General features: G+C 38.4%; 1 protein-coding gene across 3 annotated transcripts in view; it reads left to right on the forward strand.

Moving 5' to 3' along the window:
- The window catches only part of arfgef1 (ADP-ribosylation factor guanine nucleotide-exchange factor 1 (brefeldin A-inhibited)), a 211943-nt gene that overhangs the window by 170771 nt on the left and 22724 nt on the right, over positions 1 to 18448 (forward strand). For all 3 annotated transcript variants that reach the window (XM_072254182.1, XM_072254192.1, XM_072254197.1), the window contains 8 exons: positions 563 to 723; positions 1107 to 1237; positions 4830 to 4959; positions 7018 to 7153; positions 8602 to 8740; positions 12515 to 12587; positions 14515 to 14671; positions 16786 to 16925. In XM_072254182.1, coding sequence (XP_072110283.1) covers positions 563 to 723; positions 1107 to 1237; positions 4830 to 4959; positions 7018 to 7153; positions 8602 to 8740; positions 12515 to 12587; positions 14515 to 14671; positions 16786 to 16925 — 1067 coding nt within the window. The remainder of the gene's footprint in view (positions 1 to 562; positions 724 to 1106; positions 1238 to 4829; positions 4960 to 7017; positions 7154 to 8601; positions 8741 to 12514; positions 12588 to 14514; positions 14672 to 16785; positions 16926 to 18448) is intronic.

Genomic DNA, 18448 nt, shown 5'->3' on the forward strand with positions numbered 1-18448 from the left:
GTTACATCTCGGACCTACATTCAGTTCTAATTCTTCTACGTGTATTAAGATGGATTTTGTCCATTAAAATACTTTGAACTCTTTAAGCTTTTAATATTTTGTGAGGCATGTGTTACAACAGTCTGTTTTAAAGTGAGAAGCTTTATTGGTTACATAACAAATATTTGTTAAATAAAATCTTGAACTGGGACTTTAAAAATGTGAATGCTAAAAAACGTAACTTTTCTGTTGAAGGATCTAATAGACATAGTGAAGTGGAGTTATTTTTACTCTAATTGTTGCACAAATAATCGAGGCTTTTAATTTCATTGTTCAATTTGATCAAAAAGTAAAATTAAAGTTAAAGTGAAAGTAAAGCAAAAGAGAAAACTGCAGATAATATAGGATTAGAAAATCTTTCTCAGTTCAATTCTCAACCCAGTTTTAAGTTGGAGTTGATTGTTTTCATGTGTTAGACATTTAATCATTTGAATGAAGAAGATCAATTATCAATCTGAAAATACCAACAAAGACTTTTAAGAGCAGCAAAGTAAAATTCATCATTTTGAAATTATTTTCACAGTGAATGTATTTGCAAAGCATTTTCCAGCAACAATAGATTCCTTTCAAGATGCAGTGAAATGTTTGTCAGAGTTTGCCTGCAATGCTGCTTTTCCAGATACGAGCATGGAAGCAATTCGTCTCATTCGTCACTGCGCAAAATATGTGTCTGAGAGACCACAGGTGAGCACTTGGTCACAACAAATTTGGTAATGCTCCATATTATTGTAGATTTTAAAGTAATAGAAACATAGAAAACCTACAGCACAATACAGGTCCTTCGGCCCACAATGCAGTGCCGAACACATAGAGGGTTACCCATAGCCCTCTATTTTTCTAATCTTTCTTGGGACTCTGAAATGGAATGTGTGACTTTTAGATAAATGTATGATATTGAACATGGTGAACAGTCACCACAATTGGCTTGTTCCTGTTCTTAGATGTTCTCAAACAAGGAAAGATGTGACTACTGTCGTGGAAAGGATGGGAAAAAAATGTATTCTGCAGCTTCAGGATCACTATTTCCTGAATAAATTTAAATTATTCCTAATCGAATATATTTACAGGCATTCAGAGAATACACAAGTGATGATATGAATGTTGCTGCTGAAGACAGAGTATGGGTGAGAGGATGGTTTCCAATTCTGTTCGAGTTATCATGCATAATTAACAGATGCAAATTAGATGTAAGAACTAGGTAAGAATTCTATTTCTCTGTGTAATTAAAATTGTATTTCAGACAGGAGTAGTTTTCCTACATTCCTTACTATTTGAAGGATCACTAGGCACTTTATAAGTTTACATGTTGGCAATAGATTTACTTTAGAAACACCAAAAAACATCATTATTTTCTATTTGCTGCTTCATGACTTCTTAACCACATATAGTTACAAAAATAAGTTTGTGAACTCTTTGCAGTTAACCTGGTTTTCTGCATTAATTACTTATAAAATGTGGTCTGATCTTCATCGAAGTCACAATAATATACGAACACAATCTGCCTAAACGAATACACCCAAACAATTGTACTCTTCTCATCAATACTGAGTACACCATTTAAACAAACGCAGTCTAGGTTCTAAAAACTATGTGAACCTCTTGGGGTAATGCCTTCCACGAAAGCTGCAGTGCCTATAAAAAGTATTCTCCCTCTTATAAGTTTTCATGTTTTATTGTTTTACAATATTGAATCACAGTGGATTTAATTTGGCTTTTTTTGGCACTGATAAACAAAAAAAGTCTCTTTCGTGTCAAAGTAAAAACGGATCAAATTACAGTGTCACAGTAGCATTACAAGTGCACAGATAAACAATTATTAGAAGAGAAGTAAGAAAGAATAAAAATAAGTTACCTCAAGCAGTCTAACGGGGTGGGGGGAAGGGTCATCACTTTCTCAGCTATAGGTTGACATGACTGAGGGTAAGAATGGCTTGTTAAAGTGCTCTGGGGCAGCGTAGTTGTCTTGGTCTGTAACTAAATGCGGTTCTCTGTTCAGCCAAGGTGGCATGCAGAGGGTGAGAAACATCGTCCAGAATTGCCAGGATTTTCTGTAGGGTCCTTTGTTCTACTACAACCCCAGTGTTACTCCTGTAACAGAGCCAGCCTTTGTCAGCAGTTTATTGAGCCTGTTGGCATCACCTGTATTGATGCCATTGCCCCAGCACACCACCACATAGAAGATTGTACTGGTGACAACAGACTGGTAGAACATGTGAAGGAGAGGCCTGCATACTCCAAACGACCCCAGTCTCCTCAGGGAGTAGAGGCGATTCTCGCCCTTGTACATGGCCTATGTGTTGGTGCTCCACTCACCCTCAGGTACTTGTAGGCTGTCGCCACATCCATGTCCTCACCACCTGTAGTATCAGGGAACAGTGCAGGCTTAATCCCCCTAAAGTCCATCGCCATCTCCATTGTCTTAATGATGTTGAGCTGCACATGATTCAGCTAGCACCATTTGACAAAGTCCTCCACCAGTGCCCCATATTCATCCTCCCATTCCCTATATACACCCAGCTATTGCTGATTAATCAGAGAATTTCTGCAGATGATATGACTCAGTGTTGTATCTGAAATCCAAGGTATACAGGGTGAACAGGAAGGGAGACAATACAGTCCCCTGTGGGACCGCAGTGCTGCTTAGAGCCATGTTTGACACACAGCTTTGAGTCCGCACAAACTGGTCTGCAAGAAAGCGTATGTTTTGAAATGGCCAAATCAGAGACCAGAATTTAACCCAATTGAGATGCTGTGGCATGACCTGAAGAGGGCTGTTAATGTAAGGTATCCCAAAAATATTGATGAAACGAAACTTTATGGAGGAATAGTGTAAAATTCCTCATCTTCATTGTGCAAGTCTGATCAATAGCTATAGGAAATGTTTGGTGGAGTCATTGTTGCTAAATGAGATGTACCAGTTATTAAATACTTTTCCAGCCTGGACTGTGAATGATTAAACAATGTGTTCAATAAAGACATGAAAAGTACAATTCTTTGGGTGTTAATGGTTTAGGCAGATTGTGCTTGTCAATTATTGTGACTTAAATGAAGATCAGACTACATTTTATGAGTAATTAATGCAGAAAACCATACAATTTCAGGGGGTTCACAAACTTTTTCTTGCAACTGTATATTTCATAAGCTTGTGTTACTATAATTGGTTTACAGTTATAGTAAGCTGTAAGCTTAAGCTATTCGAAGTATTAACTAAGTTTTAATTCTTCATTTGATGTAGAATTATCTACTCTACTGATTTGTACTAAAAACTGTGTTTTATTTCAAAAGACATAAATACAATCAGCAAAGTCTTGATGACCTGTCAGAATTATTTTTCTATGTCCTTGGATATTGTTACCAGAATATTTTTTCAAGTTGGAAAGTAAGCAATAAAAGATGAAATTTACAGAAACTTTACCTGACTGCAGCTGTCATGGGAGAAGATGCTTTGATATTGGAATAAATGGTTTATATGCTCCTTGTTGTCAATTTTGTGTAGCCTACCCAATTTTCGATGACAAGTATCCGTTCAGCATTGTTTTAAGTAAATGGGCTTTCGAAACTGTTTTCACCACTGACATTATTATGCACTCAGTGGCCACTTTATTAAGTACACATGTACACCGCCTCATTAGTGCAAATATCTAATCAGCCAGCAACTTGGTGCGTAAAAACATGCAGACATGGTCAGGAGGTTCAATTGTTGTTCAGACCAAGCATCAGAATGGTAAAGAAATGTGATCAGAATGACCTTGACGTGGAATGATTGTTCTGCCAGGCAGGATGATTGAATAACTCAGAAATTGCTGATCTTGAATTTTCATGTACAACAGTCGCAAGAGTTTACAGACAACGGTGTGGAAAAACAAAAAGTATCCAGTGAGCAGCAGTTCTGTGGGCAAGAATGCCTTGTTAATGAGGGAGGTCAGAGGAGAACTGCCAGATAGGCTCAAGCTGACAAGAAGGCAACAGTAACTCAATTAAGCATGTGTTACAACAGTGGTGTGCAGAAGAACATCTTTGAATCTTTGAACATCTTTGAAGAACATCTGTTGAATCTTGAAGTAGATGAGCTACAGCAACAGAAGACCACGAAGAGGCACTCACTGGCCACTTTATTAGGTAGAGGAAGAATCTATTTAAGTGGCTACTGAGTGTAAAGGTCCCTTTTGTATTTATAGCACCTAAAGTTATTTTAGTATTGCTTTATGATATAAATCTTGTGATGTACAAGATTTGTCAATAAATAATATGGCTTCACATTTACATGTCATTGTGTTCAAGTAAGTCAGATTTTTATAATAAACACATTTAGTTTAGATTAGGTAAATATTAGCAGATAGGCATTCTCCATATACTGTTATATTTATGCCATATAAGTGCTAGCTAAAGGCTATCTCTAGTGCAATAGAGCCTAATCTCTCCTTGTCATTTTGTGACACTACCATCTTTGAGTTTCTTAACCATTAACCTCCTCTGGAGTTATTTCTGATTGGAAGCTCAAAAGCCTTTTCACCATTTGTAAGGCATAAGTCCACAGCATTATGAAAATACTCCATTATGAAATTGCCTGGATATATGAAACTCCAGCAGCACTTGAGGTGCTCAACATTGTCCAGTATAAAGCAGCCTGCTTGATTGGTCCCTTAGTCACCTTTCTCTGAACATTCAGTTCCTCCACCATTATCTCAACAAAATAGTCATTCTAATTAAATTGTACAATATGCAAGTAACTATGTCATTTAGTAATGCACATGATCATCATTTAACCCTTTGTTTTAATCCTGATATAGGGGATTAACTGTGATGTTTGAAATAATGAAAACTTACGGTCATACTTTTGAGAAACATTGGTGGCAAGATCTGTTTAGGATTGTTTTCAGGATCTTTGACAACATGAAACTTCCAGAACAACAGACTGAGGTATGTAGATAGTTACTTTTAAAGTGCAATCATTTTTATTCATAAGTATGAATCACTGTTTACAGCACAATTCAATTCATTTCATTTCATTTCATTGGTTAATTTTAGCATTTTTGTTGGTGGTATTCAGCCTAGGAAGAAAATAATCTATTATTAACTTTCCCAAAATTATTCGGTGTTTGCTTTTTTGCTTTATCTTGTCAGAGATGGTTAGACTGAAGTGAAACTTTGCTGTACTGTTTCCATGGCTATAACTTAATTCCTATAATATGATATTCATATTTAAGTGCAACTCTTTTAGTTATGGCTTTTCTGTGACCTTGTAGAACGAAGTATGTTTTCTTTTTCAGCTCATAATACTTTGTGAAAAATCTGAAATCTCATTTGTGGTACATTAAATACTTGTGTATTTTCACAAAGAGTCTTTAACTCTTTTATTTCTCAGTGAAGTACCACCTGGATATTTATCTTTCATATTTGGGGATGATTAAATGCTTAAAAATTAAGCTTCCTTAAACCAGTGGTCCCCAACCATCAGGCCGCAAAGCATGTGCTACCGGGCCACAAGGAAATGATATGATTTGGTGGTATGAAATGATATGAGTCAGCTGCACTTTTCCTCATTCCCTGTCACGCATTGTTGAACTTGAACATAGGGTTGCCAACTGTCCCGTATTAGCCGGGACATCCCGTATATTGAGCTAAATTGGTTTGCAGACATCCCACCTCTCCCGGAAGTTCCGGGAGTCTCCCGCATATTGATAGTGGCTCCCTGATGCCTGCAAATTATATACAATATCACAGAAATTGATTTTTGCAAGAGCGAGAAAGAGAGAGAGAGAGTGCGCGCACGCCATGGCAGTGTGTTCCAAAAAAAGAAAATATAAAACGTACGTCACCCCAGACTACATTAAAGTGTGCCCCTGCCTGATAGGGGTCAAAAATAATGACAGTGTTGCTTGCTGCACTGTTCGCAACAGTGACTTTTCTATTGCCCGTGGTGGGTTAAGATTGTAAATAGGATTGTCAACTGTCCCGTATTAGCCGGGACATCCTGTATTTTGGGCTAAATTAGTTTGTCCCCCCACTAAGGTAGAGCATTCCTATGAAACAGTTCGTAAGCCAAAATGGCGTAAAGCGAAGAAGCAATTACCATTAATTTATGTGGGAAAAATCTTTGAGTGTTCCCAGACCCTAAAAATAACCTACCCAATCATATCAAATAACACATAAAACCTAAAATAACACTAACATATAGTAAAAGCAGGAATGATATGATAAATACACAGCCTATATAAAGCAGAAATAATGTATGTACAGTGTAATTTCACTTAACAGAATCAGGAAGATAACACCAAAACCAATTATTAGGAAAAAATCGGCACGTACACGCATGCGCACATAGGTGCCTGCGCAAGGCTTCATGGGTAGTCTTTCTCGGGGTAAACACAAGTGTCCTGTAATTTGACTGTTACTTTTGTCCCATTTTGGGAGTGAGAAAGTTGGCAACCCTACTTGAACCCCCCCCCCCCCCCAACATTGGCCGGTCCACAAGAATATTGTCAATATTAAACCAGTCTGCGGTGCGAGAAAGGTTGAGGACCCCTGCCTTAAACCATTAACACCTTGATAACAATTCTCTAGAATGCCTGGCTTTTTCCCTGTACTAGCAATTTTTGGTCTTGGTTTATTTTGTCAAGTTAGCATAATTTGCTGCTCTTTTAGGCTATTCCAGTGATATCGGGATATTACCCTCCACTTGATGATGTAACAGCCTCTGGTCTCTCCTAGCCCTTTTTCCTAATAGAATTTCTGTTTGATGTGCAATGGAACACATTTGCATATATTTGCTATAGCTTCTCAAAACAAAGTTTAAATTCTTTGTTTAATTGGCTAGGAAATCTTCGAGGTATTCACTGTCTTTTGCATACAGTAGCTCATGATTTATAATAAGCTGGAATTGTCGTATTCCCCATTGTATGACCATGGTATTAGATGTGTGGTGGCGAGACTTCTTAAGTTTTTGTGGTATTGATGCAAGCCTGTTTTATTTTTCAGAAAGCTGAATGGATGACCACCACTTGTAACCATGCACTTTATGCTATCTGTGATGTATTTACTCAGTACTTTGAAGTACTGAATGATGTCCTATTGGATGATATTTTTGCACAGTTGTACTGGTGTGTGCAGCAAGGTAAAACAAACAAATACATGTATTCACAAGTATGCAAGTAGGTTAGTAGCTGCTGTCTTATTTAAAAAAAATAAACTTTGATATGCAATATATGTAACTTCAAGATTTTGAAATTTCATTATGCATATTTTGTAAGAAAGCTATCAATTTGGTTTACTGTAATTATACATGGGTATTTTATCAATTTCAGAATGGAGTAATAAAGGAAATGGGTTGTACATTTATGCTTAATATATTGTATTGCAACTACATGGCCAAAATTGCAACTACAGGCATGCTGTCATGTTCCACAAGAGCATGGCTGAGAGAGGGGCAGGGCCGGCAGCTTAATGTTCCAAGATACAGATGCTAGAGGTGTGAAGCTAGGGAAGAAATTGCAGAGGCCTCTCCCTGATTGAGGCAGGTACAGTAACAACATTCAAATAAGTACATGGATAAGGGGGATTTAAAGGTATATGGGCCATACATTAACAACAGGAATTCTGCAGATGCTGGAAATTCAAGCAACACACATCAAAGTTGCTGGTGAACGCAGCAGGCCAGGCAGCATCTCTAGGAAGAGGTGCAGTCGACGTTTCAGGCCGAGACCCTTCGTCAGGACTAACTGAAGGGCCATACGTTGCTTGGTGGGCTTTGTGATTAACATGGATGAATTTGACTGAGTGACCTGTTCCTGTGCTGGACAGCTCTGACACAATGATGAGGTTTCCGAGAAAGATAACTTGCTATAAGTTTAGCATGAACTTGCTATCTAGCATCATTTCACTAACAGCTATTTTTTATATGATGCAGATATTCACTATAGCATATGTATTGTCATAAAATTAAGTGTTATGAGCTATTCAATCATCTTTTAAATCAGCCTTGATTATATAGCATGTGGTATCAAATCCAAATAGTGAATGTCAGTTTGCTACAAAGAGTCCTGTGCAACTTAACTTTCATTTGCTTTATCTCCTGGTCTCCAAGATAAATTGCACTTGCATGCAGATACAGATGTGCAACAGATTTAAGTGGAAAGTAAATTGACCACACGGCTGCAAACTTGATTTGTGTTCTGACAATTAAGATCAACACAAAAGCTCTCCTTCCTGAAAATGAAGCGCAAAGACTGAACGACTGTTAGTCTTCCAGTTCTTTCAGTCTAGTCCAAGCTTGACATTGTTGTTATGTCTTTGTCCTTTCTAGGGCACTCGTTGTTTGTAAAAGCTATACATTAATATTTGAACATTACACTTGTCGTAGTGTAAAAGCAATACTGTAAAATTAGAGCAAGTGCCCGATCCCACTCCAAATTGAAACAAAATTGAACTTCTTGGCAAGTTGTGCTGTGTTTTCTGTGAGAGAAAGTAAAACTCCCTTCATGGTGTGGTGCAAATACAGCCAAACAAAAATAATTTAAGAAGTTAATTTTTATGATCAATTTGATAATGTCTTGATTTTCTCAGATAACGAACAACTCGCACGGTCTGGAACTAATTGTCTGGAAAATGTTGTCATTCTGAATGGAGAAAAATTTTTGCCAGAAACATGGGACAAAACTTGTAATTGCATGTTGGACATCTTCAAGACCACTATTCCTCATGCGTAAGAAACCTCTTTAATGGAAGACGTACTTGTAACTTTCCTAATACTATTTTTGTAATGGGATTTTCTTTCTTTTTTTTTTGTTAAACTAAAAAATGATGTATTTCCACCATTCAATCATTCCAGTACATTATAAACTTCCAGCATTGTATTTGTTAAAGAAAATGTACTGATGTGGTCCTTGTACTGTCAAATGTTTGATTTTGCAGATTTTGCTTTATTTTGTGTATATATTTGTTTTATTCCCCTTTCGTTAATGTATATACTTGTTAGCAGAGTCTCCCTGGGCACTAATGTCCGTTATTGAAGTAGCTGTTATCCTTGATGGGATAATGGCAGATTACGCAGGTAAAGCAAGTAATTAGGAAAGTTAATAGAATATTATTACTTATTTTAAGAGAATTGAATACAGATGTAGGAAAGTATGTAGAGTATTAATAAAACCATATCTTGGAGTATTGTGTAATTTTGGTCTCCTCGTTTAAAAGAGGAGGTAAATGCATCAGAAGCAGTTAGGAATAATCCGATATCTAAAATGGGCAGGTTGCCTTCTGAGGATGGATTGGGCAGACTAAGTTTGTACCTGTTGAGGTTTGAAAGAGTAAGGGTTGCAATTAGTAAGATCCTAAAAGAGGAGCTGAAAGGGTGGATATTAAAGAATATGACCCTTTGTTGGAGTCTGTAGAACAACAGTGTGTTTATGTTTAAAATAAGACATCAGATATTTAAAGATAGGGTGCAAAGGCAAGAGTGAATGGCAATAGTGGTGATAGAAATGGTGTAAAACAAATGTTGGAGATTAATATGTCAAGGAAAAGTGAAAATACACGTAAATAACCAGAAGAAAAGGGCAACGATTGAATGTTGGAAATCTGAAATAGATGCTGATGTTCAGTTGAAAATTAAATTGTAATATACCTGGTAGCAAGATGAAATATAGTTTCTCAGTTTTGCATTGGGCTTCATGGACAGTATTGGAGGCTGAAGACAGTAAGTAACAGGAAACCGGAAATTCAGAGTCACTCCTATGAACGGAATCAAGGTGTTCTACAAAGTAATTCCCTTCTCTGCACAAATGAGAAAGTCTGCAGATCTGGAAATCCGAGCAACACACACAAAATGCTGGAGGAACTCAGCAGGGTAGGCAGCATCTACGGAAAAAAGTACCATCGATGTTTCGGGTAGAAACCCTTGGGCAGAACTGGAGAAAAAGTACTGAGGAGTAGATTTGAAAGGTGGGGGGGGGGGAGAGAGAAACACAAGGTGATAGGTGGAACTTAGAGGGAGAAGGGCTGAAGCAAAGAGCTAGGAAGTTGGTTGGTGGAAGAGACAGCAAGCCATAAAAGAAAGAAGAAGGGAGGTGGAGGAGCACCAGAGGGAGGTGATGGGCGGGCAAGGAGATAACAGGAGAGAGGGACAAGAGGATGGGAAATCGTGAAGGGGGTGAGGCTGGAGGCATAACTGGAAGTTAGAAAGATTGTTGTTCATGCCATCAGGTTGGAGGTTACCCAAACGGAATATAAGGTATTGTTCCTCCAATCTAAGTGTGGCCTTATCCCAGCAGTGGAGGAGGCCATGGATGGACATATCAGAATGGGAAGTGGAATTAAAATGGGTGGCCATTAGGAGATCCCACTTGTTCTGGTGGTTGATGCTCGGCGAAGCAGTCTCCCAATCTATGTTGGGTCTCACTGATTATACAAGAGGCCACACTGGAAGGACTGAACACAGTATATGACCTCAACAGATTCACAGGTGAAGTGTCACCTCTCCTGGAGGGACTGTTTGGGGCCCTAAATGATAATGAGGTTTAGGGGCAGGTGAAGCACTTGTTAGACTTTCAAGGATAAGTGCCAGGTGGGAGATCTGTGGGGAGGGACGAATGGACAAGGAAGTCACGTAGGGAGCAATCCCTGCAGAAAGCAGAAAGTGGAGGGAAAGGAAAGATGTGTTTGGTGGTGGGATCCAGTTGGAGGTGGCGGAAGTTTCGGAGAATTATGCGCTGGACAGGGAGGCTGGTGGAGTGGTAGGTGAGGACAAAAGGAACCTTATCCCTGGGAGCGTGGCGGAAGGATGGGGTAAGAGCAGACATGCCGGAAATGGAAGAGATGCGGTTGTGGGCAGCATTGATGGTGGAGGAAGGGAGGCCACTTTCTTTGAAAAAGGAGGACATCTCCCTCGTTCTAGAATGAAAAGCCTCATCCTGAGAGCAGATGCAGCAGAGACTAAATAATTGAGAGAAGGGGATGGTGTTTTACAAGTAGCAGGGAGGGACGAGGTATAGTCCGGGTAGCTGTCACAAACAAGAGAAAGTTTGCAGATGCTAGAAAACTGTCACAAACAAGAAAAAGTCCCTTTCTCTGCATTTGGTTTCCCCAGTGTAGAAAGAGCATACCTTGCATATCATATGCAGCATGGAGAATACAATTGGGTCAATGAGCAATGAGAAGGAAGAAGATAAGAGGACAAATACGGCATCTCCTGTAACTGCAGAGGGAGGTACATGGGAAATAGTGTAAATATTCATGCGGATGGAAGAATAAAGCAGCAAAGGGCCTTGTGCTTGTTCTGAGTAGGAGGGAAAGGTGGATGAGAGCAGAAGTGGAATAGCCAGTGTTAAGGGCCCTGTCAACTTTTATGGAAGGAAACCCACAGCTGAGAAAAAAGGGAAAACACATCAGAAACAACGGTGGGATGAAGGTGGCATTGTGAGAGCAGTTACAGCCTCCAGATACTTGTTTGATTGAGTTATTTCAAGGCATGCCAGTAGACTAGTGTAATGGACATAGGTTTAAAAAGTTTGTTGTGGGTAGGAAACAGATTGCTTTGTTGGAATGTGGCAAAAATTTTGTTCATTGAGGTTGACAGTTTGTGTTTTCAATGTGGCTAGTTGTTAATCGTTAGTTAGAAATGTCCTGTAGTCAATATTATCATTTTATTAACATTTTCAACGTTTGAAAATGACTTAATCCAATTATGCAGATGAAATAATGCAAGCGAGATCAGTCGTAGAAGTAGAATCACAAAGTATGAAGCAATCAAATTCATTAAGTTCACGTTGGGTCATGTTGATATTTGCTGAGTTGATCTGGGTGGCATTGCAGCCAAAACCCACTGAGCATCGACTGGGTGTTACTGTGCAAGAAAGTGGCCACTTAGTTTTTTTAAAACTTGTTAGCTGCCAATTCTGGGTTTAGTTGAAATAGATAATTGTACTTCCTTGGACATACAGTAGGATCATGTATGTTGCAGGAGGAGAGGCTGGTCAACTGCAAATCTTGCTTTTAACAATTCATTAACACAGTTAATTTATTCATGACTATTTTTGGAGTTGCTAATTTTAGAATTTATCATAGGTCATTCAAGAGTACTCTTCAGATAGAATGTCTCAATTTTGATTGGTTTCATTGAATTTGCAGATACATTACATGGCGGCATATCAAATAAACTTTTCAACTTATTGAAGGATGGTAATTGACAGGAATTATAATGTCTACAGGCACTAACACTAAATGACTTTTACTGAATCTGGGGCTAAAAATAGTGTCATGATTTGATTGAGAAGCCTGACATATTTCATCTTTCAGACTGAAGTTTAATCTGCATTTGAATTTTTATTTTAGATTATATGCTACCAATTTAAATTGGAATGCTAAAATTTCCATTCTGTCGTCAATAACTGAGTTATTTTATTCAATCTGTATTTAAAATAGCATTTTTCAGAACTAATTCTTCATTAACTGAATTAATGTTGCTGTAATTTATATATTTTAGTTTATTAACATGGCGACCCTCACAGTCTGAAGGTGACTCACCAATGCAAAATGATGCTGGCGAAAAGCAAATGGTATGAATTACATTATTTCCTGAATTAACAAATGGCTTCAATTTTTATGAGAATTTACTGTTGAACAGAATCATGGATATCAGATTTGTCTTAAAAAGTCAGTTTGTAGTTTGAGGCAGTTAGGTTAAGCAGTTTAGTTTTATATTTAATGTATTATATGTAATTCTTTCTCCTCAGTTACTGCTTCCAAATCTTTCAGATATGGCAATGTTAACCTGACAAAAATAACTAACTTCTGTGAAGATTGTAGTTACCCTCTTTTTCCTCACAACCATATTGAATGTTTTTAAAAAAGGCACTCCTCCATTTCCACTTCACTGGCATCCAATTGACTTGGGGTGTCCTTGGCGATTTCATGTTACCTTTCCAATAAGGGCCAAAATATGACTTGCCAGTTTTTCCATGTTCCATTCTTCATAAACTTGAGGTCATTCCTATCTTAATTATCTATCTCCCAGTAGCTACCACCCCATTTTTTTGATCTAAATTCCTCCTGGTTAAACAATACTTCACTTTTGAAAACAAGATAATTTTAAAGCAACACTGGTCAGGAAACACCTATGGAGAAGAATAAACAGTCGACATTTTGGGCCATGACCCTTAATCAGAACTGGAAAGGGAGATGGGGAATGAGTACAAGAAGGTGATAGGTGAAGCCAGATGGCTGGAGGAGGGGAGGGGAATGAAGTAAGAAGTTGGAAACTGGAAGGAATCTGATAGGAGAGAAGAGTGGCCTCATTGTGGTAGTAGAGGAGGCCTTGGACTGAGATGTCAGAATGGAAATGGGGATTAAAATTAAAACGATTGGTCACCCAGGAAATATTGCTTTTGGCGGATGGAGCAAAAATGGTCCCCTAATCTACACCAATGTAGAGGAGGTTGCATTGGGAGCACCAGATACAGTAAACAACCCCAGCAGATTCGCAGAAGTGTTGCCTCACCTGGAAGGACTCTTTGAGGCCCCAAATGGGCAGGTGTGGCACTCTTCTGCTTGCAGACCCCCCAAAATTGAAAACTTTTGAACAATTATTTACTTGTTTCCTTAGAAATACTCCTGTAAAACTTAAATTTGCATATGTATTGTAGTAATTCACTCACCATGATCAGTCTCAAAGATCCTTTTAAATAAGAGAATAATACCAGTGATCATCTGATTTATAATTGTTTTTCCATCTATTCCTCATGTATCCTTTTCTTTTAGTCCTGTTTTTTCATTATGTGTATAATTATCATCATCACTATGTGCCATATCATATGACATGGGTGATCATGGTCCATCTGTGACCGTGATTGTTCTTGGCAAATTTGTCTACAGAAGTTATTTTTTTCTTTTTAGTGTTAACATTTGACACTTGTCCTGGCCTTTCAACAAACAATTGTAAAACAAATTGTAATGATCAAGGAACTGAGGGGACATTCTAGTAAATTGGGTTCATTGTTGATGTTGAGGCTGCACAATCCAAAGATAACTTTTAGTTCAGTCCCAAACCATACTTCAGATTAGCTGAGGTTTTCAGCTGAAGTTCTCTGATATAATTCAGCGGATACTTTCCTATTGTTCTGAAATACTGTAAATTTTAAAGTGTTAAGCCCTTGGAATAAGGTATTATATGTACATGTTCAAGTATATTGACTTCTTTGAAATGTGCACCTAATGTATTGAATGTAATAGATAATATTAAAATGGAGCATTCAACAATTGATTAATGCATAACTTATGCTAAAGTGTCAGTTTTCATTGAGACCATCATCAAATCTTCCAGATTAATAGTATACATTTTGATAGGTGTATAGCAACATTTATGTGGAGACTTGAGTATAAAATTAAATAAATCTAGCAATTTAAATAAATTATAAATACAAAATTGCTATTTGATATACTGCTTTAATATAATATTGACTACAGTTATGTTTACCTTTGTTTTAGGATGCTGTTTCTCAAAAATCTGTGGATGTCCTAAGTAAGGGTGAAGATCAGCTATCTGTGACCAGCACAGAGAAGAATCCTGTAGACTGGCGTCAGAGCCAGTTTAGTCTCGGATCCAATGCCAGTGACGATGCTGCTAAATCTAAGACGTCATCAAGTAAGTCACAGGCAAACAGAGTTAGAAGTTGCTATCTAATGTTGGTTTTATGTAATGGATTTTCTGCCAAGTTTAATAAGGGGCACAAAGGATTCTTTGCTAGAATATGAAACCTTACAAATTTGTGTTAGAGTTTTCTGTTACAGAAACTATGGGTAATTAACTTAGTGTAATTTTATTTTGAAATTAGCTTTCTCCTCATTTCAACTTCTCATAACTAAACCATCTCTGAATGTACAGATGTTTAAAATATTAATACTGCAGGCTTGTGTAACTAGGATCTCTTCCCTCAGTGTGGTTATAAGAAAGTCAACATAAAAATGCTAAAAAGCAGGCAGCCTACCAGGCAACATCTGTGGAGGGAGAAAAGGTTATGAATTGATAACCTTTCATTGAAAGTGGAAGAGTGAGATAACAAGCTTTTTTTAAGTTGCAGAAGTGAGAAGGGACAGAGAGAGCAAAGGGAATGTTGGAGGTCTTCACCATTCTGGTGCAACATTATCTCTTCCCTGCCCACTATTCAGGGCTCCACAAGTTTGTGATGGAAGTTGATTAATGTGAAGTATTAACTCGTCCTCACAAATGCTGTTCAACCATCAATTTAAACTTTTATTTTAAGGCTATTTTAATACTTATTTTATTGTTAGTACTTTCCACCCATCTGCTTAGATTCAGAATGTGGATTGGGCATAATGAGAGATACTAGATTCCTTTGGACCTGTACAGCATGAATGAGGTCTTGAAAAGAAAACTTGGGAGCAACGATGAAATCATTAGTATAGAGTTAATAAAGTTGTAAGAGCTGCCCTTTTGTCCAAAGTCGACTTGATAATCAGCATGAAAGTTATTTTAAACAAAGGTAGCTCCATTATCGCAGAATTTATCTTGTATTTAAGGTTATTCAAAGTCCTGCCGCTCATGCAAGAAAGGGTTTGACTCTCTGTCACTGAGCAATCTGGTATGCTGTCAGAACAAGCATTTCAGAAATTCTGCAACATAACAGATTTGTTAAACACAGACATCAAGTAACTGGGCCCAGCATCGGAGTTGTTTGGCTCATGTGATAGTTGCACCCTGTGACAAGGTTACTGCTTGTTGTTGCTGGTAAGAGCTCAGTGGAGCTACCAGTACTTATTTTCTGTGTACTTTAATGTTCTTGTATTATTATGCTTTTGTAAAACAATGTATTTATTGGATAATATTTTTTATATAGGCATCCGTTAGTCTTGTGCGACCATGGATTTGCGCCTTGGAAGATTTCCAGGGAGCAGGCCTGGGCAAGGTTGTATGGAAGACCGGCAGCTGCCCATGCTGCAAGTCTCCCTCCTCCACACCACTGATGTTGTCCAAGGGAAGGGGATTAGAACCCTTCCCTTGGGCACCGGTGTCATCACAGAGCAATGTGTGGTTAAGTGCCTTGTTCAAGGACACAACACGCTGCCTTAGCCAAGGCTCGAACTAGTGACCTTCAGATCACTAGGCAAACGCCTTAACCACTTGGCCACGCGGATAATATAACTCTTGATTAACCATGGCTTGTCAGCTCCTGAAAGTGCTGAATAGCAGAGCTAAAGCAGTTTCACTCATGCCAGAGGATTTTTCAAATATCATTGCTGGGTTTGTTGAACTATAGTCAGCTCCTGGTCAATGTGCGTCTCACACTGAACATTCTCATTTATGTTTTTGAAGGTAGCCTTGCTCTTACCTATTTTTTGCAATATTCTCAAGTCCTGTAAATCTCAAAGTTATTTGCTGTCCTCCAATTTTGATTCCTTCCTTATCCTTGAATTTATTCAGCCCACCACCGAAACTTTAGATGATAAGCCAAACTCCAAATTGCTTCCCTAAAACATTACTTCAGACCAAGCTTTGAGTTATTTTTCATAATTGTAGCAATTTATTGAGTGAAGTGACCAAGAGTTTTTTTCTGCATTTATGTCATTTTATGAATCAAAGATGTTACTGAATTAACTGTGGTACAGTATATTGTTATATCTGATTGTTAAATAATGCATTGACTATTTAATGATTAATTATATTTGATTATATTCTTGGTTGCATTTGATCAAAATAACAAATCATGGTTGATTATATCAAATACTTCCTTCCCATAGAAGTACAAGAGCAAAAATTGTTTGCTGCACTCCTCATCAAATGTGTCGTCCAGCTGGAATTAATTCAGACAATCGACAATATTGTGTTCTTTCCTGCAACCAGCAAAAAGGAGGATGCTGAGAACTTGGCAGCAGCTCAGGTAGAAAAAAACTGCTGTTGGTTAAAAATTGAGTGAAAGAGCAAATTACATTATGACTAATCCATAGAAACTACAGCACAGAAACAGGCCCTTCGGCCCTTCTTGGCTGTGCCGAACCATTTTCTGCCTAGTCCCACTGACCTGCACACGGACCATATCCCTCCATACACCTCCCATCCATGTATCTGTCCAATTTATTCTTAACTGTTAAAAAAGAACCCGCATTTACCACCTCGTCTGGCAGCTCATTCCATACTCCCACCACTCTCTGTGTGAAGAAGCCCCCCCTAATGTTCCCTTTAAACATGTTCCCTTTAAACTTTTCCCCCCTCACCCTTAACCCATGTCCTCTGGTTTTTTTCTCCCCTTGCCTCAGTGGAAAAAGCCTGCTTGCATTCACTCTATCTATACCCATCATAATTTTATATACCTCTATCAAATCTCCCCTCATTCTTCTACGCTCCAGGGAATAAAGTCCTAACCTATTCAACCTTTCTCTGTAACTGAGTTTCTCAAGTCCCGGCAACATCCTTGTAAACCTTCTCTGCACTCTTTCAACCTTATTTATATCCTTCCTGTAATTTGGTGACCAAAACTGAACACAATACTCCAGATTCGGCCTCACCAATGCCTTATACAACCTCATCATAACATTCCAGCTCTTATACTCAATACTTTGATTAATAAAGCCCAATGTACCAAAAGCTCTCTTTACGACCCTATCTACCTGTGACGACACTTTTAGGGAATTTTGTATCTGTATTCCCAGATCCCTCTGTTCCACTGCACTCCTCAGTGCCTTACCATTAACCCTGTATGTTCTACCTTGGTTTGTCCTTCCAACGTGCAATACCTCACACTTGTCAGTATTAAACTCCATCTGCCATTTTTCAGCCCATTTTTCCAGCTGGTCCAAGTCCCTCTGCAGGCTCTGAAAACCTTCCTCACTGTCTACTACACCTCCAATCTTTGTATCATCAGCAAACTTGCTGATCCAATTTACCACATTATCATCCAGATCATTGATATAGATGACAAATAACAATGGACCCAGCACTGATCCCTGTGGCACACCACTAGTCACAGGCCTCCACTCAGAGAAGCAATTCTCTACCACCACCCTCTGGCTTCTTCCATCGAGCCAATGTCTAATCCAATTTACCACCTCTCCATGTATACCTAGCGACTGAATTTTCCTAACTAACCTCCCATGCGGGACCTTGTCAAAGGCATTACTGAAGTCCATGTAGACAATATCCACTGCCTTCCCTTCATCCACTTTCCTGGTAATCTCCTCGAAAATCTCCAACAGATTGGTCAAAGATGACCTACCACACACAAAGCCATGTTGACTCTCCCTAATAAGCCCCTGTCTATCCAAATGCTTGTAGATTCTGTCTCTTAGTACTCCCTCCAATAACTTACCTACTACTGACGTTAAACTCACCGGCCTATAATTTCCCGGATTACTTTTTGATCCTTTTTTAAACAACGGGACAACATAAGCCGCTCTCCAATCCTCC

The sequence above is a fragment of the Mobula birostris genome, chromosome 1, assembly GCF_030028105.1.
Source record: "Mobula birostris isolate sMobBir1 chromosome 1, sMobBir1.hap1, whole genome shotgun sequence".
Taxonomy (NCBI): Eukaryota; Metazoa; Chordata; class Chondrichthyes; order Myliobatiformes; family Myliobatidae; genus Mobula; species Mobula birostris.